Consider the following 24,441-nt stretch of genomic DNA (forward strand, 5'->3'; position numbering starts at 1 on the left):
TCTCCTGTGTAATCCTACCCCCTAACCCCCACCTGACCCTGATTGATTCCGGGATCCTAACTGGGCTAATCAGATATCCTGTGACAAGGCACTTAGGACAGTAAATGGAGAGACACACAGACTAGGACTTCTCTAGATCTCTTGTAAAGATCCATGAATTCTTGCTGCTGAGGCCTCAGGGCCAGTCTGGTTCCTTCCATTTCTGAGTCCTGAGGGTTCAGCTCTTTTATGAATTCCATAAATGACTCCAAATCCTTCCAATACATTGTCTGCTTATTAAAAAGTAGTCGTGTGTATATAAAAGAAAAGGGACCGAAACTGGATTCAGAAAGGCTGGAAATGCATTCCTAATGCCTTTTGCCCAGATTTGGTTCAAAGGCTTCTAGCAACCAGTGCAGACAGAGGAAACTGTGCTATTACACGATTAATGTCTGCTAGAGACAAAAGCAGTCCCGTTGATCAGAAGTTCAGCTATTCTTGGTACCAAGACCAGACAGCAAGTTCCTCCCAGGGGCCCTGTGTAACGAACGAAGTCTTCACGACATCCCCCAGTGGACACAGTGGCTTTCATGGGGCTGTTTCTTCCTGAGACCCTCCAGATGGGTGGATGGCATTACTCTCAGGCTCAATTTCATGAAGTTAGTTCTGGGGCAGTGGGGGAGCAATCTATAGTCTGGGAACCTTGATCCAGGAATGGATTTTCAAGTACGGAGGAAAGCAGACAGATTTTGCCTCCTCCAGGCCAGCCTCATGCCAAGCACAACTGAAGGGCCATCTGGAAGGAGCTCAGGGTGACCTCCCAGTCACGTAACACCACAGCACAGAGACCTGGAGCTTCGTGCCTCATCAGCCATAGGACTGGGGGAGGGATGGCTTCTTTCGGGGAAAGCCAAGGAGCTGGGTTCGATGATTCTCAACGGCACTAACGTGAGCAATGCCCTGGGGCCAGGCTTGCTCTGTTCTGAACTCCCCATCCCACCGGTCTTCTCTGAAGAAGCATGCCCTCACCCCAACCTAATCAATCCTTGCCCTTGTGAGCGGCTCAGAGCCATGCCATAGCCTTCCGGAGCCCAGCCCTTGGCTGTCTATCCCGACAGCAAAACTGGGCTGTAACAGGCTCTACCTTCTCCACGGTGCCTAACAAGCCAGAACGGTGAACCTGGGATTTTCTAGCCAAGGACACTGAAGGGCCTTGGAAATATTCAACAGAAAAAGGCAGCTGAAGGGAGTTAAGAGTAAGGCCCATCTTCCATGCCCAACGTCCCACCACGTCCACCAACAAGAAAGAGCTGCGGTGCCTGACTCCCTGCATCCCAAGGGAGGGCCCAGGCCCTGGGTGCATACGGGCCCCAGCAGGCAGCCCCAGGTCCCGCTCCCTTTGCAGCTGTCTGCACTTCTGCCATCGGAAAAAGCAATTCGCAGGCTCACTGAGCTCATAGACTGCACTCAGGCCTGGAGGGAGGTGCAAATGGCAGTGCAGGCCCCCTCGGTGAGGAAGCAGCAGTTTTAGGTTTCTGGAATGAGAGGTAGCTGAGGGGCTCATATACCCCAGCACGTGGATTGGGGGCACAGGGGTGTGGAGCTATGAGTGGACTGTGGGCCCCCACCCAGCAGTGAGGCCTTCATGTGCATGGCTGAGGAGGATCAGGGGCCTCACCGTCTCTGCTTCTGAGCCTCACCCTCATCCCCAGGACCCCTTGGCTGCTGGACACTGCCGGGGTGAGGCCTCTTGAAGGTACAACCCCCACATTCCTCAGCCTGCAGCTGGAGCTCCTGCAGTATGGGAGATGGGTTTGGGGGCTCACTCTCTGACTCCACCTGCCTGTCTCGGCCCCTGGCTTTAAGGAAAGAGTGGAGGGGAGTCTGGGGAACATCCTCCTGTGCAGACCACAGGCCCCGATGGAAGGGGCCATGGCCAGGTTCAGCTTGGGCCCCAAGGTCTAGCTCTTCACTGCTGCAGCACCCCATGCGGACATCGGCAGAGTCCGCCCCAGGCCCATGCCTGCATTCCCTCGCTGTGAGCACAGGGTCTGCTGGGACCCGCTCAGATCCAGAGGTGCTGGGAGTCTCGGATCACCTCTGATAGAGGTTGAGTGTTTGTCCCCTCATCTCAGGTTGAAATTGGATCCCCCGTGTTGGAGGTGGGGCCTGGTGGGTGGTGTTTGGGTCTTGGGGGCAGATGCCTCATGAATGGCTGGGTTGCCTCCCTGCAGCAGTGAGTCCTGCTCTCTTAGCTGGGTGTTTTAAAGACTCCACTACCTCTCCCCTCTCTCTTGCTCCCTCTCTCGCGTGTGAGCTCTGTACACCCCGGCTTTCCTTTGCCTTCCTCCATGAGTGGAAGCAGCCTGAAGCCCTTGCAAACACCTTTGCAGAGACCATGACAGCAGGAGAAGGTCCAGCCTGGCTCACTTCATCCTGCATCCAGCCTCATAGGCTGGCTGGCTTTGCTCATTACCTGGGCGGAGGCCAAGCTAACCCAGGGATAATTTAGTTGATAGTTTAATTTGAAAGCAAGGATGATAATAGTACCTGCCTGAAACCAACTCCCTCCTTGCTCAGGGACCAAAAACCAGCTTCGTGAGATGAATGAAAGACCACAGATTAGGATTATGGGAGGGGCCTGAACTCTGCGGACATGCAGGTGCAGTTTCTATGATCTCTTACTGCTCTGGGGTCATGGGGCCAGAGGTCACAAGACTTGTGACATCCCTAGTTGCTCCTGTTGATAACATCACTATTTAAAACTTAAGATTAGTCTTTTGAGATAATTTTTTAGACTTGAATTCTGGCAACCAATGGACCCCACCCAGACCCATGACTCATGACTCAACTGACCCTGTGGCCCTCACCTAGAGGCTGACTCAGTGCCGAAGGACTGTTTCTACACCACTATGATCTCGTCCCCCACCAATCAGCAGCACCCATTCCCTAGCCCCCTGCCCATCATATTGCCCAAAAAAACCGTAAGCTCTGAGCCTTTGGGGAGACTGACCTGAGTGATGGCTCCATTTCCCATGTGGCTGGCCTCATGTTAATTAAACACTTTACTACAACACCATGGTCTCAGTGAATTGGTTTTATCTGTGCAGTGGGCATGAGGCTCCCATCGGATGGCTGCGCCCTCCCCAGAAGCAGATGTTGGCACCATGCCTCTGTGCAGACTGCAGAACCATGAGCCAAATAAACCTCTTCTCTTCATAAATGACCCAGCCTCAGGTATTCCTTTATAGCAATGCAAAATGGAGCAACATCACCTCCCACCCCGAACCTCCACACTCAGCCATCTGCAGGTTCTCCCCATGCCTTCTCCAAGCCCTGCTACATCTCAGCTTTCCCTAGCCAGCCCTTAAGCCTGAGCACGGGGCCTTGGCTGTCCCCAGGCATTCCCGGTGGCTCTCTTTCTCCTGCTGCTACCAACACCCACAACTTCTGTTCCACATCTTGCCACTGGCCCAAAGCTTAGGTCTAGGAGCTTGACTTTTTTTTTTCAGGATGTATTCATTTTTAACTACCAATACGTGAAGATAGTCTCAAAAAATTGGAATGTCAGATAAAGCAACATTTTCCTTCCACCCATCCACTCCTAATTCTTCACTTAGAAGCTGCTGCTAGGCCGGGCGCGGTGGCTCAAGCCTGTAATCCCAGCACTTTGGGAGGCCGAGATGGGCGGATCACGAGGTCAGGAGATCGAGACCATCCTGGCTAACACGGTGAAACCCCGTCTCTACTAAAAAATACAAAAAACTAGCCGGGCGAGGTGGCGGGCGCCTGTAGTCCCAGCTACTCGGGAGGCTGAGGCAGGAGAATGGCGTAAACCCAGGAGGCGGAGCTTGCAGTGAGCTGAGATCCGGCCACTACACTCCAGCCTGGGCGACAGAGCGAGACTCCGTCTCAAAAAAAAAAAAAAAAAAAAAAAAAGAAGCTGCTGCTAGCAGTCCAATGCACGTCCTTTAAAAAAATAAAAAGGTAGGCCGGGTGCGGTGGCTCAAGCCTGTAATCCCAGCACTTTGGGAGGCCGAGACGGGTGGATCACGAGGTCAGGAGATCGAGACCATCCTGGCTAACACGGTGAAACCCCGTCTCTACTAAAAAATACAAAAAACTAGCCGGGCGAGGTGGCGGGCGCCTGTAGTCCCAGCTACTTGGGAGGCTGAGGCAGGAGAATGGCGTAAACCCGGGAGGCGGAGCTTGCAGTGAGCCGAGATCGCGCCACTGCACTCCAGCCTGGGTGACAGAGCCAGACTCTGTCTCAAAAAAAAAAAAAAAAAAAAAATATATATATATATATATAAAAAAAATAAAAAAATAAAAAGGTATGTGTGTGTACCTACATACATATATGCACATACATACACACATACATCTACACAAATCCAACACATACACATACACACACACATATACCCCATATATGCTGTGTTCAAATTATTATATGCATATGCTTGCTTTCCCCATAAATGGTTTCCTTACAGTCCCTTCAAGCTTTGATTACCTATCTGTCTGCAATTCTGTCAGTTACTGGAAGAAAACATTTGAAAGAGGATGAAAATCTAAACATAAATAACAATGAAAGATAGTGAAAAGGAGGAATACTTTAAGAAATTGATATGGTTTCAAGAGGAGATCTTTCTGGACTCAGTTTCTAAAAGAACAGGCCATTTCCCAGGCTGGACAGTGGGCAGCACCAAACCTCCCACTGAATGCTGTACTGAGCTGCAGCCTAGGCCCTGGGGACCAGATAACTTCTCCTGCACCTCCTGGTGCCACTGCTGGGCTCCCAAAAGGGACCCTCCGCCTGCAGGGGCCCCTCCTCCTTCTCTCCCGACTCCTCCCTCTCGCCCTCTCCTCCCACCCCCGTGGAGGGCTCTGTGCAGGAGAACAATGTAGAGAGAGGCAGAGGGTGATGGCCCTTCCCATGGGAGCCAGCTCACAGCTCCGACACTCCTCTGGGCACCCTTCCAATCATCAGGTTCCCTGTGCTGCTGTCTGCCCTGCTCAGCGAGCCTGCCCTGTCCTAACTCAGCACAGGCCTCACCAGGGAGACAATCTCATCCTTTCTTCTAAAGCCTGCTTGCCCCTGACTAGGAGCCCTTGAAGGCAGGAATTCTGTCTTTTCATCCACCAATTCCAGCACTTTCAATCTACACAACATCTCAAGTTCCCCAACAAGGCAAACTGTGGACCCATCCTCCTCCTCTTCGACAAATCCCGCCTGCGTGACGTGGAACTCTCACCCAGCTTTCCCATCAGGCCAGGCCTGATTTCCTTCCTCCGTGCAGCATTTGAGCCCTCATCCCTAGATGATGTTTATACAGGGAGATGGGGGAAGAAAGGGGCATCCTAGGGCTAAAGTGCACAAACTTAAAGGAAATTGTGACAACCCCACAGCCTTGAGGGGTGTGTGCAGAGAATGGTCAGGACCTGCCCCCCAGAACACACACACAGTCCACAGGCAGGAGCACCTTCCTTTGTTTTACGTAGAAAGACAAAGTACAAAATCTGTCCAAGAGATAGATCTGCTCCACTCACACACAATACGACGCACAAACCCCTCCGCCTCCGAGGTGGTGGATGAAGAAGCGAGGCAGACAGAGACCTGGCTTCTCGTCCTACGGCCAACACTGCCTGACGAAAGAGTTTGAAGTCAGAAACACTGAAATTCCCCTCTTGCTGCCCAAAGGCAAATTTGTTTTCCACATCACTATCTTCCCCAATACAAATGTTCTAAGTCAGTAGAAAGAATTGGAAAGAATAGACAAAGGAAAGGAGAAAGTAAACGCCATAAACTTTACAGTTCGTGGTATATTTCACATTATCATCGACGGCGCTCGAGTGAAAATACCTTATCCTTAGATCACAAATACTCATGAGCCTACGGAACTATTTCTTAAACACTCACATTTCCTTCTTCCGTTTCTCCAGCAAATCCCTCCTAGCTTCCATTCCCTGCTGCCCAGAGCCCCAAACAGAAAAAGTCAGGATTTGCCAGAAACAGGTGTAGTCAAACCCCCAAATGCCAAACCATGGAGAACGGGAGCCATACTGGGCTGACCAAAACAGTCTGGTCTCATGGCCCTGGGTGAGGGCCTAAGCTTGGCTCCATGCCTGCAGTCTCCAGAGAAGGCTGGAGGCAAGTGTGCCATCTGATTGTCCATACAAGCCGTACCGTGAGTATCGGGGTATTTACAGTTAACCCAACAACCACGCCGGACCAGAAGGATTATGCTTTGATAGACTGGCATAGGAAGAAAGTGACAGGTGGAAACTGATGTTCTGGAGAGAGATTTGTTTAGTGGGGAGCCGGTGGGGAGAAAGAGACACAGGCACTCAGCACCAAGCCGCTCACAGCCACCCGGCAGCTTCGGTGCCACCATGGATGTTTGGCTGCAGAACAGGCCCCCAGCATCCCAGCACCCACCTGAAACAATAGCATCAAGGTCTTACTTTTTCTGGAGCGGGAGAAAAACCTGATGCCCCCGGGCGAGGTAGCAGGGTTGGAGTTGGGGGAAGACTCTTTGGAGGAGGAGCGGAAGATCCCGCTGAAGCTCATGCGTCGAGGGGAGCGCGGTGGGGACTCCTGGTAGGAGAACGGGAACACGGTTTTCGGAGAGCCGGGGCTGGTCTTGGGCCTCACGGGTGCAGACATGGGGCTGGAGGGCCGGGGCTGGGGGCCTCTGGAGAAGAACCCTTTGGAGGGGCTGCCCGGGCCGAAGGGGCTGTCCACCTGCAGAAAAACAGACGAATGGATGCAGTCACTCCACGCTCCGGACACGCTGCCTCCTGCCCTGTATGGAACTTCTCATCATTGTCCCCTCTCACCACGCAGGCCCCCCATAGTACCCTCCCCGAGAAACAGCCCTAAGCTCTTCCACAGAGGCGGCCACTGAACGGTCTGCAGGTAGCACCTGCCCCAAGGACAACCCCTCACAGGCTGGCAGCACCACATCCTGGAGGTCCACTAACCATCCTGTCCCACTCCTTAGAAGGGGCTTCCAGGAGGTTGAGGGGAGGAAGAGAAGCAGAGCTCAAAATGAGCATCTCCCTCCTTTATTACGGGCCTGCCTGCCTTCACCTCTCAAGACCTCACGTCCGTCCAAGGTCTGACCACAGAGGACCGCAGTTCTCTTCCCTGCCTATGAGATCCCTATGTTCCAGAACAGAGCGGGCCTAGAACTCCATCCTGAGACCTCAGTCCTAGGAGAAGACGACTTTTTCACCTCTAAGCTGCTTCAGCATTTGAAAGACTGAGGTTGCCGACAGAAGTCAGGAGAAAAGTTAACAAAGCTGGCCAGGTACGGTGGCTCACGCCTGTAATCCCAGCGTTTTGGGAGGCCGAGGCGGTGGATCACCTGAGGTCAGGAGTTTGAAACCAGTCTGGCCAACATGGTGAAACCTCGTCTCTACTAAAAATACAAAAAAAAAAAAAAAATTAGCTGGGTTTGGTGGTGGGCGCCTGTAATCCCAGCTACTTGGGAGGCTGAGGCAGGAGAATCTCTTGAACCCGAGAGGCAGAGTTTGCAGTGAGCCAAGATGGTACCATTGCACTCCAGCCTGGGCAACAAAGCGAGACTCCATTCAAAAAAAAGAAAGAAAGAAAGAAAGAAAGTTAACAAAGCCCAACACCTCTGAGACTCACTTCACCGACGATTTAAAATTCTAGTCATGGCTTAAAAAATTATCAGACTCCATAACTTTAAGCCAAGGCACACAGCTCACAGTAGACTTTGAGAAACATCCCACGTGCCCGCAGCCATGTTCTTGCCGGGTGCGTGGAGGAGCTCGTGCCCTCCCTCTGGGTGCCTGTATTTGGCCCCAGCTCTGCCACCTGCTGAGCCAACCTGGGCATGTTACTTGGTCTCACGAAGCCTCAGCTCCCTCAACTATAAAATGAGGACGGTCATGCCTTCACCTCGAGGGCTGCTTGAACGTCAGACGAAGCCACGTGAGGCCGGGAAGCACACGGGCGTGGTAAACAGCTCTTGCCCTACCACTTGGGAAACTTGCAAGCTACACCGAGTGGAAAGGACCTCAGAGATGACCCAGTTCAGAAGCAAGAAGGGCGAGTAACCCGTCCGCAGGGCTCACGGGGTGCCAGGACCAGGGCAGATGTGGGAAATGCTGCATTCCGGCGGCCGCGCTGAAAACGGAGCACAGGACACCCCACAGGCAGCCTCGGTGCCACTTCAGGGTCTCTCTGTTCCACCTCGCGGTGCGCTGTCCGGACCGCAGCCTGGGGACGTTCTTCCGCCACTAGAGGGCGGCCCAAGCCCCGAGCCCGCGGCCCCGGGAGGACAGGATGCCCGTGGCGTGGACCTGCGCAGCACAGCCTCCCTGCGTGGCCTCTCCAGCCGAAAGAGCCGGCGCCGCCACGTGGAGGTGCAGGGCTCGGTCTGGGGCGGACACCTTCGTGAGTGGGCCTGGCAGGAAGACGAGTGTGGTTCTGTAGGACCTTGTAACTCAAACTCTCCTGGCTATAAAGAAATTTGAATTTAAATTTTTTGTGTAGTTCTTTGTTTTTTGTTTTTGTTTTTGAGAGAGGGTCTCCCTCTGTTGCTCAGGCTGCAGTGCAGTGGCGCAATCTCAGCTCACTGCAACCTCCACCTCCCGGGCTCAAGCAATCCTCCTGCCTCAGCCTCCTGAGTAGCTGGAATTACAAGTGTCACCACCACGCCCAGCTGATTTTTTTTGTGACCATTTACTATGAAAAGCATTTAGATTCTCTGTTTATAGAGTATTCCATTTAGCCACCATTCCACCTAACTATGGGAATCAGGACAAATCCTGAGAATAAATTTACAAACAAGAGATTCTTCAGGTGGGGGGTGGTGGCTCACACCTGTAATCCCAGCACTTTCAGAGGCCAAGGTGGGTGGATCACCTCAACTCAGGAGTTCGAGACCAGCCTGGGCAACATGGCAAAACCCTGTCGCTACAAAAATTAGCCAGGTGTGGTGGCCTGTAGTCCCAGCTACTCAGGCGGCTGAGGTGGGAGGATCACTTGAGCCCAGGAGGTGGAGGTGGAGGCTGCAGTGAGAAAGGTGACACCACTGCACTCCAGCCAGCCTGGGTACACAGCAAGACCTTGTCTCAAAAAAAAAAAAAAAGAGGTTCTTCTTCAAGAGGTGGGTACTGTGTGTGCAGGTCTAGGGTGGGGTGGGGGCTGAGAGAAGCCAGTAGGAACAACACACACAGGGACCAGGGTGGTCCTATCACAGGGTGATACAACAAGCTGGTCCTGGGCAGAGGCCCGGGTTTGGTCACAGCTCAGTTTCCCGCAATGTGGACAACAACTTGGTTCTCTAAGCTTCGTTCCCAGGGCTGTGACAATCATGACAGCAGCCTGGAGGGTACGAACCAGAAGAGGAGCCGAGGTCACATGGGAGGACCGGAGGGAGGGGCGGGATTTTGGAGCTGCTGGAAAGGTGAGCCCGGACTCGGTGCCTGGATGTGCTCTGTGTACCGCAGAGCGAGCTTGCTGGGGGGCTGGGGCAGAGGGCCGAGACAATGCAAACGTCCACTCCTACAGGGAAACAGACACACACAGGGGAGTGGGGCCCCAGGAGAGCCTGCAGAGTGCCTGCAAGGCCGAAGCACCATAAGCACCATGCAGATGGATAAAGGACCCAGAGCTGAAACCTGCCCCTCAACAGAGGCCCCAACGCAGAGGAGGCCCTGACAGCTAGCTGGGCTTCAGAGAGGCGATGACAGGGCCGGGGAGGCGTCCAGTGCCCAGAGACAGAGGAGAAGGGGTGTGAAGCACAGAGACAGAGGGCCATTCACTTGGGCCACCATGAGGGTGGGGGTCATGGGGGAAGTTGAGCCATGGGCTCCTGGAGAACCAGTCACGAAAGGCCAGTTTAACCATGTATGATGGGCAAGGGGGATCCCAGGATTATCCTCAATGGGGTTCCATTCTGTATTCTGAATCCAGGCCAGTGGAGTCAGGTGCCCAGTGATCAGGGCTGAGGAGGGAGCCCTAGGAAGCAGCCCTGCTAGTCCTGTCCCTGGAAAATAGCCGAAGCATGGTGGATGCTGGGCCCTGCCTGACCCCTCTCACCGGGAGCCTCGGGGGCCAGCTCACACTCCCGGACGGTGGGAAAGCCAGGCGGAGGGACAGGCCTGCTGGGGTGGGCTGTGTGGCGGTGCAGATAACAGGCGCCAGCTGAAGCCACCAGGGACAGGGCCTCAGCCCTTGCTCTTGGGCAAGCTATAGCTAAATGATATGTTGGTGAATGCAACCGGATGATTCCTCGGGTATTGACGAGACTCCCAAGTGTGTGCCTGGCTCCACAGAGCTAATGGAGAGCAGGCACTCAGGCGTCTGTGGAGCAGAGCTCTGCCTATGGGGCCATTTGTCATGTAGCTGCTGGAGAGGAAGCTGGGGCCAGGGCCAGGCTGTGGCCTGTATGTCTCTTCCGCAGTCTCAGATCTTCCATGCAAGGTTTTCACTGGAAAGCAGGGTTTTGCAGAGTCAAACAGGAGGAAGATGACCCGGCGCCTGTGGGGCCGGTCCTGCAGCCTTGCACAGGGCTTGGGCTTGGTGGCCCCTTCCTGCCACTCCACTCTCTGCTGGCCCAGAAGCTCAAGGCCATTCCCTGACAGTCTTTGCTGGATGGGTCATAAGAGCTGCTAATAAGGTTGCTTGTTGAGGACAGGGCGGGGCAGCCCTATAGGCCAACACCAATTTGATTCAGTTGTGTGTAATTCAAATGATTAAAGAGGAGATTTGCTTTTTCCAGCATGGGAACTCCTGCCCTCATCCCAGGCTGGCCGGCACCCAGAACCCATGCCTAGACCCTGCACGCAGCCCCCAGATCACTAGCTCTGTCCGCTGTCACCTGCCGGAGGGGTCTGTGGGTGGCAGAATGCCAGGAAGTGTGTCCCCTACCAGGCCCCCGCCCACCCTTACTTCCTGGCTGCAGGAGAAACCTGCAAGAAGCCCGGACCTCTGTGTCCTGCCATGGCCACCTCGACCTTCACCTGATGCTGTGCCTCCCTCTCCGGAGCCCCCACCCCACCCCACACTCTTTCTTGGCCACCTGACCCTACACAGTCAACAACCTCCTTGAGACACTGGTTTCCTAATGGGAGGGAAATTCACCAGTAGGGGAGGGACAGCGAGGAGCTAAAGAAAGGAAAGGAAATGTGGAAGGAGAGAAAAAGGCGTGTAGAGAGGGTGCAACACGAGGTGGAAGGAGAGAGCCCAGCACTGGGGGTGGGTGCTGGTGGACAGCAGGGAAAAGTCCTGCCAGTCGAGTTCAGCCCAAAGACCACAGATGGTCTGCAGGGACCGATACCTTCCACTGGGCTTAGCTCATTGCTCATCTTCCTCCACTGCCTCTGCCCACATTAGGGGGGTCTAGTGGGCCACAGTCAGTGCCACGCGAGGAGAAGAAAAAGGAGTGAAGCCCAGGAGGCTCTCCAGTTGGACAGCCTGGCTAATATGCCAGGCTTGGCCATGGTAGGTGAGCTGTCCCAGGATGGGCTCAGCTACGGCCAGGCATGCAAGCGGGCAGGCAGGTGGGCGTGTGGGTGAACACACAGGTGGACGTGGTCTCAGGCTCTGCCTGCCTCCGTGGCACCTCAAGTGAGCTGTGAGCAACTTCCAGAAAGGAGGCCTTACCTTTCGAGAGGAATGCTTTCCGGAACCCTCCAGGTCTCCGTCCAGGAGCGGCATGGCAAAGGAGCTCAGGTCCTAGGGTGGACAGAGAGCACGTGGTCAGTGACAGTGGCCCTCGGACCCAGGGGCTGCAGGAACTCTGTGGGTGTCACCTCCACCTTCCCGAGTCCTTATCCTCCAAATCCACCATAAAGGGACGTGGATGTGTTAGCCACACCCAGCCCCCAAAGCCCCTCACCACCATGCACATTTGCTTCCAGAATGTGCAGTCAAACTTCCAGTAGCAGCCATAACCTCCTATCACCCCAGGGAGGAAGAAAGAAGAAATGGCTGGGACTAAAGGAGACAGGCAGGCAGAAAGGGTGGAGGGACGAGAGCCCCATCTCAGACTGTTCTGCTGATGGACATGATTTTACCCCACAGCACGGAACATGGGTCCAGGGCCATGTGTCTGCCTGGGAAGATGATGGGACAGGGATGGGGAGGGTGACACTGGGGTGGCGGCTGAGGCAAAACTATCAGCAGAGTCTAATGACATCGTGGCCAAAACAGAGTCTAAAACAGATTGGGGGAAAGTAGCTCCCCACACACTCATTGCGTCTGAAACAGCCCTGCCCCTTCTTCCTCTTGAATCTTGCCTTGTGAACGCCTCCACACCAGGCAGAAACCCGCCCAGCCATCCTCAAATCGAGCAGAGCTGCATCCCTAACCTTTCTTTTTTATTTTAAAGTTTTTAGTTGTGGTAAAATACACATAACATAATATTTGCCGTCTCAGTCATTTTAAGTGTGCGGTTTGGTGGCAGGAAGAACATTCACATTGCTGCGTAGTCGTCACCACCATCATCTCTAGAACCTTTCCACCTTCCCAAACCAAAACGCTGTCCCCATCAAACACTAACTCCCCATCCTCCTCCCCCCAGTGCAAAGAGATAATTCCTATGTCTTTGAATCCGACCACTCTAGGTACCTCATATAAGTAGAATCAGACAGTATATGTCCTTTTGTGACTGTCTGATTCCACTTAGCATAATGTCTTCAAGGCTCCTCCATGTGGTAGTGTGTGCCACAGTTCCCTTCCTTTCGAAGGCTGAATAATGTTCCATTGTATGAGTAGACTACATTCTGCTTATGCATTCATCAGTTGATGGACATTTGGGTTGCTTCTACCTTTTGTCTATTGTGAATAACGCTGCTATGAGTATGAGTGTTATGGTATGAATTAGTGTCTCCCTTCCCACCAAAAAACTCCATATGTTGAAGTCCTGATCCCCAGGACCTCAGAATGTGACTGTATTTGGAGATAAGGTCTTTAAAGAGGCAATTAATTTAAAATGAGGTCATTAAGGTGGGTCCTAGTCCAATATGACTGGTGTCCTTCCAGTAAGAGATTAGGACACAGGCACCTACAAGACAGAGACCACACATGGAAACACAGGGAGAAGACAGCCACCAACCCAAAGAGAGGGGCCCCAGAAAAACCAACCCTGCCGACACTTTGATCTTAGACTTCTAGCCTCCAGAATCATGAGAAAACACATGTCTGTTGTTTAAGCCACCCCACCTAATCTGTAGTGCTTTGCTATGGCAGCCTAGCAAACCAATATAACAGGTGTAAAAATATCTCTTCAGGACCTTGCTTTCAATTGTTTTCATTTATCCCCGGAAGTGAAACTGCTGGACATCAGGTCATCCTACTGTTAATTTTTTGAGGAGCCATTCAACTGTTTTCTGCAGCAGCTACCCCATTTTACTTTCCCACCCACAGTACACAGGGTTTCAATTTCTCCACACCCTCACCAACACTTGTTATCTTTGGTCTTTGTTTTCTGATAGCCATCTTAAGTGGGTGTGAGTTCATATCTCATTATGGTTTTGATTTGCATTTCTTGGATAACTAGTGAAGTTGAACATCTTTTCATCTGCTTATTGGCCATTTGTATATCATCTTTGGAGAAATGTCTATTCAGGCCATTTGTCTATCATCTTTGGAGAAATGTCTATTCAGGCCATTTGTCTATCATCTTTGGAGAAATGTCTATTCAGGCTATTTGTCTGTCTTGTTTGGAGAAATGTCTATTTAACTTATTTGCCCATTTTTTAATTGGGTTGATTATGGTTGACTTGTAGGAATTCTTTATATATTCTGGTTATTAACCCCTTGTCAGACACATGACTTACAAATATTTTCCCCCATTCTGTGGGTCGCTGTTTTACTCTGCTGTGTCCCTTGATGTACAGAAGTCTTTGATTTATCTAATTTTCCTTTTGTTGCCTGTGCTTTTGGTGTTGTATTCAAGAAATCACTGCCAAATTAAGTGTCATGAAGGTTTTCTCCTATGTTTTCTTCTAAGAGTTTTATATTTTATGGTTTTAGCTCTTATATTTAGGTCTTTGATCTATGTAAATTTTTGTATATGGTATAAACATAAGGGTCCAATTTCATTCTTTTGCATGTAGATATCCAGTTTTCTTGGCACTACTTGTTGAAAAGATGGTCCTTTCCCCATTGAATAGTCTTGGCGTGACTATGGAAAGTCATTTGACTATATCTCTGAGGGTTTATTTCTGGGCTCTCTGTTCCCTTCCATTGGTCTACGTGCCTGTTTTTTTGGTAGTATCACACTGTTTTGATTATTGTGGCCTTACAGTAAGTTTAAAATTGGGAAATGTGAGACCTCCAACTTTGTTCTTCTTTTTTTCAAGATTATTTTGCCTAGATAGGGTCCCTTAAGATTCCACGTGAATTTTAGGATAGACTAATTATTCTATTTTTGGGAAAATTGATAGGGATTGCACTGAATCTATAGACCACTTTGGGTAGTCTTGACCTCTTAACAATATTGCCTCCCAATCCATGAACATAGGATGTGTTTTCATCTATTTGTGTTCATTTCCATCTTTCATTTCCTTCTGTAGTGTTCGCTGTACTTAACCTTTTTTTTTTTTTTTTAACCCATTCCCTTCTCTCCATGTCCTTGCCCCGGGGGTCCAGGCCTATACCCACTCTCACCCAGTTCCCTCTTGGGCCACCTAATTATTGTACAAATCGTTCAGCCTTACTCGTTCGGATCTGTGCTCCAAATCTCTGCTTAAAGAGCGACCCCTGAAAGGGTGAGCCCCATCACGTCAGTCCCCTGCTAAGGCCCCAGCCTTAGACTCTACTGTCACCTCGGCAATGGCTTCCAGGCCTGGCTGACTGAGACATGCTGGTGAGATCTCAGGTGTGCAGATTCCAGACTCAGCCTTTCTGGTGGTGTTTATCTCCAAAGTTCTCAGCCCTGGCTGCACATTGAGATCACCTGGGGAGCGTGGGGAGCATGCACTGGCCTCGGTACAGCGAGGGCATTTGGAAATTCCACCATAGCCCAGAGGAAGAGCCGTGTGCCTCCCATGAAGGAGTCTCGGGAGTCTCAAACACAGTCAGGAGCTCCCAGCCAGCCCTGCAGACTGCAACCCAAGCCCCACAGATGAGCTGACCTCTGCAGCCTTATTTCTGATGTTCTCTGTTCCTGTCTCCTCCTTTCAGCAACAGCCCAGGCAGAGGGTTTGTCATTTTCCAAACACAGCTATGTATCCATGGACATCCCACCTGGAATGCTGTCTTAACTCCTCAGACACTTCTGTTCATGACTACCATCCACCCGTCCTGTGAACCGCTCCCGCTTCACTTCAGCCACTCAGGGATAGCTCCAGGGTCCCATCCCCAGCCCCCAGCATGGAGCCCAGCCCATAGCAATGCAGGAACCACCCTGGTGCCATTCACCAAACACCCCTAACCCTTTCCTTCCTCCGAGCTCTCTTTCCTTTCTCTTGCTCTTCCTGCCCCGTGCCCCCAAATCCTGGCTCACAAAGTAAACTCCTATGTGTCCTGCAAAGCCCAATTCAAATACACTCTCTTGCTGAGAGTCACCCTCAGACAGAATTAATTATCTCTTATTATTCTAGACTGTGTCCCACAGTACTTCAGACACACCTTTATTACCGGACTCATAACCCCGTATTATCCTCATCTATCAGTTTATTTCTCTAACTAGACTTTGAATCCATCACTGGCAAGAGGAAATCTACCCACCTCTCTATTCTTGGCCTCGTACTGTACCCGGCAAGCAGCAGGTTCCAGACGTGTTTGAATTAATTCCCCGACTAAGCACCCTCTTGCGCCTGCAGCAAGCATGGGGGCCACAGAGTCTGTGCCGCCGGGCCAGTGAACGATCAGGCCACACGCAGTTGCAATTCACTAGGAAGTGACGAGGGACCAGGGTGGGTCTCTTATCGCCCATTTTAATGAGCACATTCCTCTCTGGTTTCAAATTCTCATTACCCTCTAACATTCGTTCAGCAACAGCAGTTTCCACATGCAGAAGCTTTTTCACAAATCCTCGCTTGCTCCTCATGCAACCCTAAGCAGCATCCTTCTCTAACAACTGAGGCTGAGGAGGTTCAAAGGGACTCACGTCAAGATGGTTTAAAAGAGCTGAGGGCAGGATGCAGGGCTTGCTGCTAGCTCAGGCTGCCCACGGGCCCCAGGCGGCTGCCCGGAGTGGCGGAGGCAGGTCCCAGGCAGGTGTCTCGGGCCGGAGTGAGTATGAAAGCATCAAGTCAGGTCCAACATTGTGGCCTGCTGTGAGGCTGCTGGACTCAGGTGTGTGTGCCTGCCTGGTCATGCAGCCCGACAGGGAAGTCCCCTGGCACAGATGGCGGGGTTTGCTGGAAGGCTCCCCACCCCCAATCCCACCTCCCAGCAAGTCCCAGTATTCTAATCTTGGCTCTCATCTCCAGAGCTCACCAGGAAACATCACGCACCTTGGGGCCGGTGTGGGAAAATCTCTAACTGCAACTATGGCAACTAGAGTCTTGGCGTGTAGAATACTTAGGACCTGGCCTCTTAGGTGACATGCCAGAGGCCCAAGCTCCTGGATTTGCCCCATTCCCGTGATTTCTAAATTTAAAACTCCTGCCAGAGCTTTGGGCCTTCCCCACTACCGGTCTCCACTCCCATTCCAGTCCTTCACTTCCTCTTCCTGTCCGCCAGCCACTCAGGCCCTCACAGGACTGGGAGGATATTTAGGGGACAACGCTGAGGTACCAAGAGATGCTGAACTCCTGATCTCTGCCAAGAGACAGCTTTAGCACTCTGATTTTCATCTGCTGCACAAAATGTCAGTTAGACTTTGACCACATGTGTTGGAGATAAAAAAGTGAATTTTCAGGATTTGGACTGATAAAGTCACCTGTCAGGAAAGCATCAGGACCAAAGAGAAAAGCCCCAAATCTAGAGAATTCCTGAGATGTAAGCTGACCTTAAAAGCAACTCATTTATCCATCTCACCACCTTAGAAATCCAGGCAAAAACCAAAAGTCTATCACAAAAAAAGTGAGGTATTAACAACAGAGCCATCATTAATCTGACATTAGTATGTCCTTCTGAAATCTCCGAACTGTTGCCTCATTTGGTCCTTACAGCAACCCATACAAGTGGGAAAGAAAAGTGGTATCATCCCCGACTACAGATGAAGATACTGAGGGTCAGAGAGGTTAAGTCATTTGCCCAGTGCCAGAGAATCAGACAGTAGAAGGCATGTCCTGTAACCAGGTCCACCTACTCCCAGCTCAGAACTCTTTCTATGAAACTCCACCACCTCCCTGGAGTGGCTCGGTTCCAGTAACAGAAAAACAATTTGGTATCAGAGGCTATAAAAAGAGAGCTTTTCTTCCTAAAACAAGTATCCTTGGCACAGTGCGACCTCAGGGGAAGGAAGGAAGGATACATAAGGATTTGTATAGTCCTGTGATTCATTCCCCAGACAGCTTACCATACTAACTTTCTCTTCCAAGTTCTTCTTAACTAAAAGTAACTCATGCTGGTGTTGCAAGGAACAGGAAAGTCTAAAAAATCCCACCACCAAATGCAATCACTCGCGTTCTTGCACTATCCACATTTTGGAGTCATATACAGCTCTTCCTGCCCCCGGTCCCCTACTTATCCCAATATTTCCCCATAGGATAATAGACTTTCTATGTTTGCAATCAACTAATTTGTGTATTCTTGAAGGATGGGGATGGTTTTACTCACATCTTAGCCCTGACAGCAGGTGCTAAGTGTGTGTCGATCAGATGCAGTTCCGACCTTCCAGCGTTTCTGATGTTTTGTCTTACAGAACTCCTTTGTTGAAGCAGCTGGGATACCCCAGAAAGAAGACAGACAAGAGTGCAAATACAGGACAAATAGAAAGGCTGCCAGTGGCAGGGGCCCAAATGGCCCCCACCTCAGGGTCAACTTGAGGTTTAAAATATCAGGATCATGATACAACATTCCTGTTTGATTCCGACCGAGGAAGCAACACATTGAGGATGGTTTGCATTCTCCGCTCCCGCTGAGTGAACCCCAGCACAGAGAGCACCATCTGGAGCTGCTGGGCCGTGCGTCCGCCGAGGCCAGGGCCCCTCCCTGGCATATTCAAGCCCCCGTGTCCCTCAGGCCCGCGAGAACACAGCCTGCAGCGGGGAGGGAGCCGGGGGCTGAGCCGGAGCCCCAGCTCTGTGATCTGCGATCTGGGGCATCTTGGGCATGTCTGGACTTCAGCTTTTCTTCTGTCAAATGAGAGGGTTGAACTGGAGAACCTGTGAAGACGCCTTTTAGCTCACACGTTCTCTGTTTTTACCCGCCGAACTGGGCAACAATAGGTGAGATCGGGAACATTGTAAAGGAACCCCACTAGATTCAGAATAAGATGCACATTCTCATCTCCTATCTTCATCATCAAAATAATTTCCTCCTACTCTCAAACGACCAAAGAAAGACTCTCCACTGCTCTCAGAGCCACAGGGCCTTTGGGTGGAGTCTTGGGGCCTGCACTGCGAGGGAAGGAAGGAACTTCCTCTGCTGCCTTCACAACGCTATCTAGGTGAATGGCCAGGACCCAGCGGCATTTCTGCCTTTCCATCTTCACATGTGTCTTGATATGCCTCTTAGGTTCTAACCCTTAAGGTTTCTCAACTGATTGTTCAGCTCCCTCAATCCTAAGGGCCTGGGCTGTGGGATCGAGTGCTAGGTGGGTTCTATCAGATGCTTAGTGACCCTGGGACAACTGCATGTGGCATCTCCAGCTACAGGCCCGAGGCCCGTAGTTCCCACCTGGACCCTGTCCTGCCCACCTTGCCTGCCCTCAGTCACTGCCCGGGGAGTGGCCCATAGGCTCTGACCATGGCTGAGTGGTGACTGTGGCCTGGAGCTCGCCACAAGTGGTGATGGCCTTGGCAGGCCCCTCTGCTGGGAGGCACAGGGGAGGTGTCTCCGGACAGGCCGGCCTTGCGCAATCCCCAAAACCAAACGGGCAATTCTTGGTACTGATGGGTGGCAGGAGGTGACCAGAGCCAGGTCAATTGGAGCCTTTGAAAAACATTCGTGTTATATAACCACTCTCAGAAAAATAAGGAACAAATATTGAATCACTGGAACCAGGCAGCAGGGGAGGGACAGTGGCCAAATCCGGGAAGGCCTAAGCTCCACTCTCCGAGAAGTTCCAGAGCCGTTTACTTTCCACAGAGGACACAGAGTTTCTCACTGCAGCCTAAGCAACTTCCTGATGTCAAAAGAAAAATCCAACTGTTTTTCACTCCCGCGGCCACCCTTCACCTGGTGGTCCTAGTTCCCACAGCCACCTCGGGGCTCCACCTCCCCGCCCCCCAAGGCCAAGGACCCCGGTCTGGCAACCTGAGCCTTCCCCGGCTTTGAGTACGTCCCCTGCTCCACCGTATTCCCAGTTCCTCATCTGGCCCGAGGCCACCTGGGGCTTCCCTAGCTCCATATCAGCACCAGACATGAAACTCCTTTTGCTCAAAACCAAATAGCTGCAGAATCCCTGGCCCGGAGTGCCCAGGAGACCTCGATCCTCCCCACAGTTCTGCATTCATGTCCTATATGGAGTGCGCCCTTGAAAATCCAGGAGCCTCCACTTTCCAGCGTGTAAAATGAGGCCATCATCCTTCTTATCATGGGCTGGTGGGAAAGCAGACCAGAGGATGTGATCAAAGGCCGTTCCCGCAGTGTGAGCCCCCATGGCACTGGGGATGGCAAGGGCCGCTGGCCGAGGGCACACTGGGGCCTGATGATGAAGGCCGTGGGGAGCGACAAAGGCATCATCACCGGGGCAGCCAGGCCCCTCGTGTGGCTCCCCGCGGAAGCCAGGGCAGTTGCTCACACTCAACCAAGGCCTGAGATCGGGTTTCAGAGGCTTCTGCAAAGACACTGGCTGCCCCCTTATAATTAGAGAGCTGTCTTTATCCCTTTCCCAAGGTGAAAGCCAAGATGATTCATCACTTGTGCACGGCAGTTCTAAAGAGGATCACAGCGTGGCTGCTGCCGGAGTCTCCGGCTCTCTCCTTGTGCAAAGGGCCGCCGAGGTTTTCCCTGCCCACCCAGGGCAGCCTTTACTTGACCAGAGCTCCACGGAAGCTTGGAGGGACCCCACTGGCCTCCTCACGTTGTGGTGGAGGATGCTCTGCAGCGGCCAGCAGTGCCTCTTCTGACCAGCTGGGGGTGGCCATCCTAAACGTCCTGACCTCAGGGCTTGTGCTGTGGGATTCCTGAGAGCCCCTTCCTAGTTCAGGGCCCCAGGGCAGGCTCTTACAGGCAGCTGCTCCCAGGCCAGGTTGAGTCCAGCCTCTGCTAACCACACACGCTTGTCTTCTTCCAGCCTGTCTGAGATCCCCCAGAAGGAGGGAGAGTGGGGGGCAGGGGCACTACCTAGAGGCGCAGGTTGGGTGGAGGCTACAGGAGTCTGGGTCAGCTCACAGTTCATGAGGAAGGAGGCAAGTACCCAGGAGGCCCCAGGACATGCAGGTGTGGGGCGTGTTTGCATGGTCCATGCAGCTGCCTCCCTGGGGACCAGCAGCAGGCAGCCTCCCAGCTCCCTTCCAAGGCTGTGGCCTGGGCTGCAGGTTGCCGCCTCCATCCGGAGTAGCTGTGGTCTCCACAGGTGGCACCCTACGCCTCAGCCAGGGCACAGGGGAGGGGATGTTATGGGACAGGGAGCGCTGGGCTCCACTGACCACATCCCATTGTGGAGTTGGTAACGGCTAATTTGACGTGTCAGCCTGGCGAGGCCATAGCACCCACTGATTCAATCAAACACCAGTCAGGTGGCTGCCGTGGGCGTATTTGCAGACGTGGTTAATATCTACAATCAGTGACTTGAAGTGAAGCAGATCATGCTGAATGATGTGGGTGGGCCTCCCCCAATCCGCAGCAGGCCTGAAGAGGGAAAACAGAGGGTTCCGGAACGGGAAATTCTGCTTCATGATTGCAGCATCGACCGCCTGAGCTTCTAGACCATCTGCCCAGTGGATTCGGGACTTTTCAGTTCCAATCAACGCATGAGCCAATTCCTTCCAACAAATCTCACATATATACATATATATATAAAAAACAATACTATGTATATATTAATCATGTTATATACATTAGATATAGTTAATATGTGATTATATCTCCTTAATATACATATTTTTCTTAATATATAATATATGTAATTATATATATATGTAATTATATATATATATAATACATATGTATATTAAGAAAAATAGGAGATCTATATGCTTGGATCTCTCCTCTTGGTTCTCTTTCTCTGGAGACCCTGCCTAACACAGAGCCCCAGGCCTCCTCACCCCAGCTGGTGGGGACAGACATGGGGAGAGTCCAGGGTAAAAGCAGGCCACTGTTTGGAAGCTCTTAGCCTTCCCTGCATAGATGGATGGGGTCCACTCAGTCATTAGGTGGGCTCTCCGTCCACACTATGGCTCTCTGTCCACACTATGAAGCCTTCACTTTGCCCAGGCCCCAGTGAGACACCCAATGGCCCCAGCTGGATGAGAGGACAAAGACCGATGTGAAGGGCCATCATCCTGGCAGTGCTTGGAGAACCAGAGGAAATAGCCAAATGCCCTGCTTTGACTGTCAGAGAACATTCGCAGTACGTGAAGGGCAATCACAGGTTTAGAAAAGCACCACGATCGCCTTCTAGCCTCATCTCTGAGCCTTGGCAGCAGAGTGGGGCAATCCTCTTGCCTTTGCAAGCTGGGTAACGGTCACACAAGTATCTGTCACAGCATCTTGTCACCCTGTCACTGAGGGCCTGTCTCCTTCCACACCCAGTTGGAGTTCGGCAAGGACCGTGTCTCATTCACCAGCTCCTCCCAGGGCTGGATTCCATGAGCCTCTGTCCTTCCCCCTTGCAGAGCTGACACTGGGAGAGTGGTCATAAGCTGGGGCGTAAATGACTGAGGATGGCCCAGGGGCCAGTAAACACCAAGACCTCGGGATAAGGGAATGATGTCCTCATGCGCCACCTCCAGCCCCTGTACGGAGGGACAGCCCTTCACTTCTAGGGCTGTCTTCAGCTCTGACATTATGATGCTATTAAGACAGGGTGTGAAGAGGCCAGCTCTGGGGTTCTGGGGAGGTTTTATTGGCTTACAGATAAAATGTCAAACCACCAGCTAATACCAGCATAGAGTCCTCCATGGGCACTAACGACCCAAGGGAGAGGCCCCGAGGCCCCACACCCTGTCCGGCCGCCAGCTGCAGCCACACCCTCCAGTCGTCGGCCGCCCAGACTTCAGAGAGGAAAAAACCAGCCACGAGGTGAAAGTGAGCTGGCCCCGGCCTGACCTCTGCCGCATAGGCCCAATGGCCCTGGTCAGATCTGAGGCTTCCCCCACAGTCAGCTTCCTGCCACCCCCTACCCTCCACTGCCGCCTGGTGCTCCCCGCTGGGTACACATCCAGCAGTTTTGGTTAATGCTTGAAGACAAACTGCAGGAGGGACACCGTGAACTACAGTAAAATTGGGCACCCCGGGGACATTTTTGTAAGGTCACAGAGCTGCTGGCTGGCTCGGAGACACACCCTCCTCCACATAGGAGGACCTTGTGTGAGAGAGGACACCTCTGAACGAGGGCTCAGGGACCTCATTTCTGCTCCCAAATAGCTACCCAAGATGTGGCTTTGGGATTCGGCCCAGAGCTGAGGCCTGCAAAGGCTTCCACGTCAGTGCTTTCAGAATCTCAACTGTCCATATTTACAGAGCCCTATATCAAAAGATTCTTCCCCAACACTTTCTACGGGGACCCAAGGATTCCTTCCACTCTGTCTTGTTTCACCCACCTGCTCCGTGCCAGGCACATTATAGATCAAAAGGTACAGGGAGTTCAGAGGAAGGAGGAAATACCACGGACTTAAAAAGCAAGCCAGGGCTTCCCACGCTGAGCGTGGTGAATAGAGGAGCTTTCATGTGTCTCCTCACTTCCATCCCGGGGTGAGCTGGCCACTCCCGAAGCATCTGGCCACGGCTCTTCACACTGACAGTCCCAACTTGTTAGTGGATTATGAAATCAATTTAGTGGATTGCACAACCACCTAAAACTGAATTACAATAAGAATGCATCTTGTGGTTGCATGAAGCCTGTGTCTCAATGATCCACACACACATAGAATAAAATGTACCTTTTGTTTGTTTTTTTTTTCCCCGAGACAGAGTCTTACTCTGTCACCCAGGCTGGAGTGCAGTGGCGCGATCTCGGCTCGCTGCAACCTCCATCTCCTGGGTTCAAGTGATTCTCCTGCCTCAGCCTCCTGAGTAGCTGAGATTACAGGTGTGCACCACCATGCCTGGCTAATTTTTGTATTTTTTAGTAGAGATGGGGTTTCACCATGTTGGCCAGGCTGGTCTCAAATTCCTGACCTCATGATCCACCTATTTTGGCCTCCCAAAGTGTTGGGATTAGAGGCGTGAGCCACCACACCTGGCCTGTTTGTTTGTTTTTTTGTTGAGATAGAGTCTCACTCTGTCACCCAGGCTGGTGTGTAGTAGTGCAATCTTGGCTCACTTCAACCTCCGCCTCCCAGGTTCAAGCGATTCTCATGCCTCAACCTCCCAAGTAGCTGGGATTACGGGTGTGCACTGCCATGCCCGGCTCATTTTTCTATTTTTAGTAGAGATGGAGTTTTCCCATGTTGTCCAGGCTGGTCTTGAACTCCTGGGCTCAAGGGATAGACCCGCCTTGGCCTACCAGAGTGCTGGGATTACAGGCATGAGCCGCTGTACAGGGCCGGAATAAAACGTACCTATTGTGTTGTGGGTGAAAAAGTCTGAAAAATTCTGCGTTAGATGAGCTTTGAAATTGTGCAGGTAGATTTCAGGGAACAGAGAGGAGCTGACCTTCTGTCCCCAAGGTATCACCAGAAGTGTGGAACAATGGGTACCATCTGTCCTCCTCTCCTGGCTGAAGCCCTCTGGCCCCTCTCCATACTTTGTGCCCAGAAATATTCATGGAGTTAAGAACACAGAACATGACATCTCTTTATTACCACAAGGATGTGGTGATTCCCTCCCTCCTCACCTCTCACCCCCCGCATCTGCACCTCCCCTGGCCCTGTGACCTGCAGGGCAGCTTGGCCTTGTCCCCAGGCCACCTCAGACCCAGAAAAGCAATTATACCTTTGGGGACAACCACCCGCCCCAGCCGCCTGCTGAGCAGTGCCTGTCAGCTTCTGTTCCCCACTGGCCCAGGCCTGCTGCGGATGCCCTCATCTCTAGCACCTAAACCCAGAGAACTGGGCAGTCACGGGGTGTTAGGATGGAAGTGGTCTCAGAAATTCTCCAAGGCCCTTGTGTTACAGGTGGGGTAACAGATGTCCAGAGATTCAAGCAAGTTACTCAAAACCACATGGTAGAGCTGTGACTCAGCCAGAACCAAATCCTGGTCTTGCAACTTCTAACCAAGGTCTCTTTTGATTACGTCATGCTCTTCTAGCTGC

General features: G+C 52.1%; 1 protein-coding gene across 10 annotated transcripts in view; it reads right to left on the minus strand.

Moving 5' to 3' along the window:
• The window catches only part of PRKAG2 (protein kinase AMP-activated non-catalytic subunit gamma 2), a 323,235-nt gene that overhangs the window by 222,937 nt on the left and 75,857 nt on the right, over positions 1-24,441 (minus strand). For 9 of the 10 annotated variants that reach the window (XR_012433086.1, XM_074036390.1, XM_074036392.1 and 6 more), the window contains exons 2-3: positions 11,624-11,695; positions 6,445-6,724 (exon numbers count right to left, since the gene is read on the minus strand). Coding sequence is in view for 5 of the 10 variants with exons in the window: in XM_074036384.1 (XP_073892485.1) it covers positions 6,445-6,724; positions 11,624-11,695 (352 nt within the window). In the remaining 5 variants the exon portion in view is untranslated. Of the gene's footprint in view, positions 1-6,444; positions 6,725-11,623; positions 11,696-15,694; positions 15,864-24,441 lie in introns of those variants that run through there. The other variant, XM_074036385.1, reaches the window with a different exon arrangement.

This window comes from Macaca fascicularis, chromosome 3, assembly GCF_037993035.2.
Source record: "Macaca fascicularis isolate 582-1 chromosome 3, T2T-MFA8v1.1".
NCBI lineage: Eukaryota > Metazoa > Chordata > Mammalia > Primates > Cercopithecidae > Macaca > Macaca fascicularis.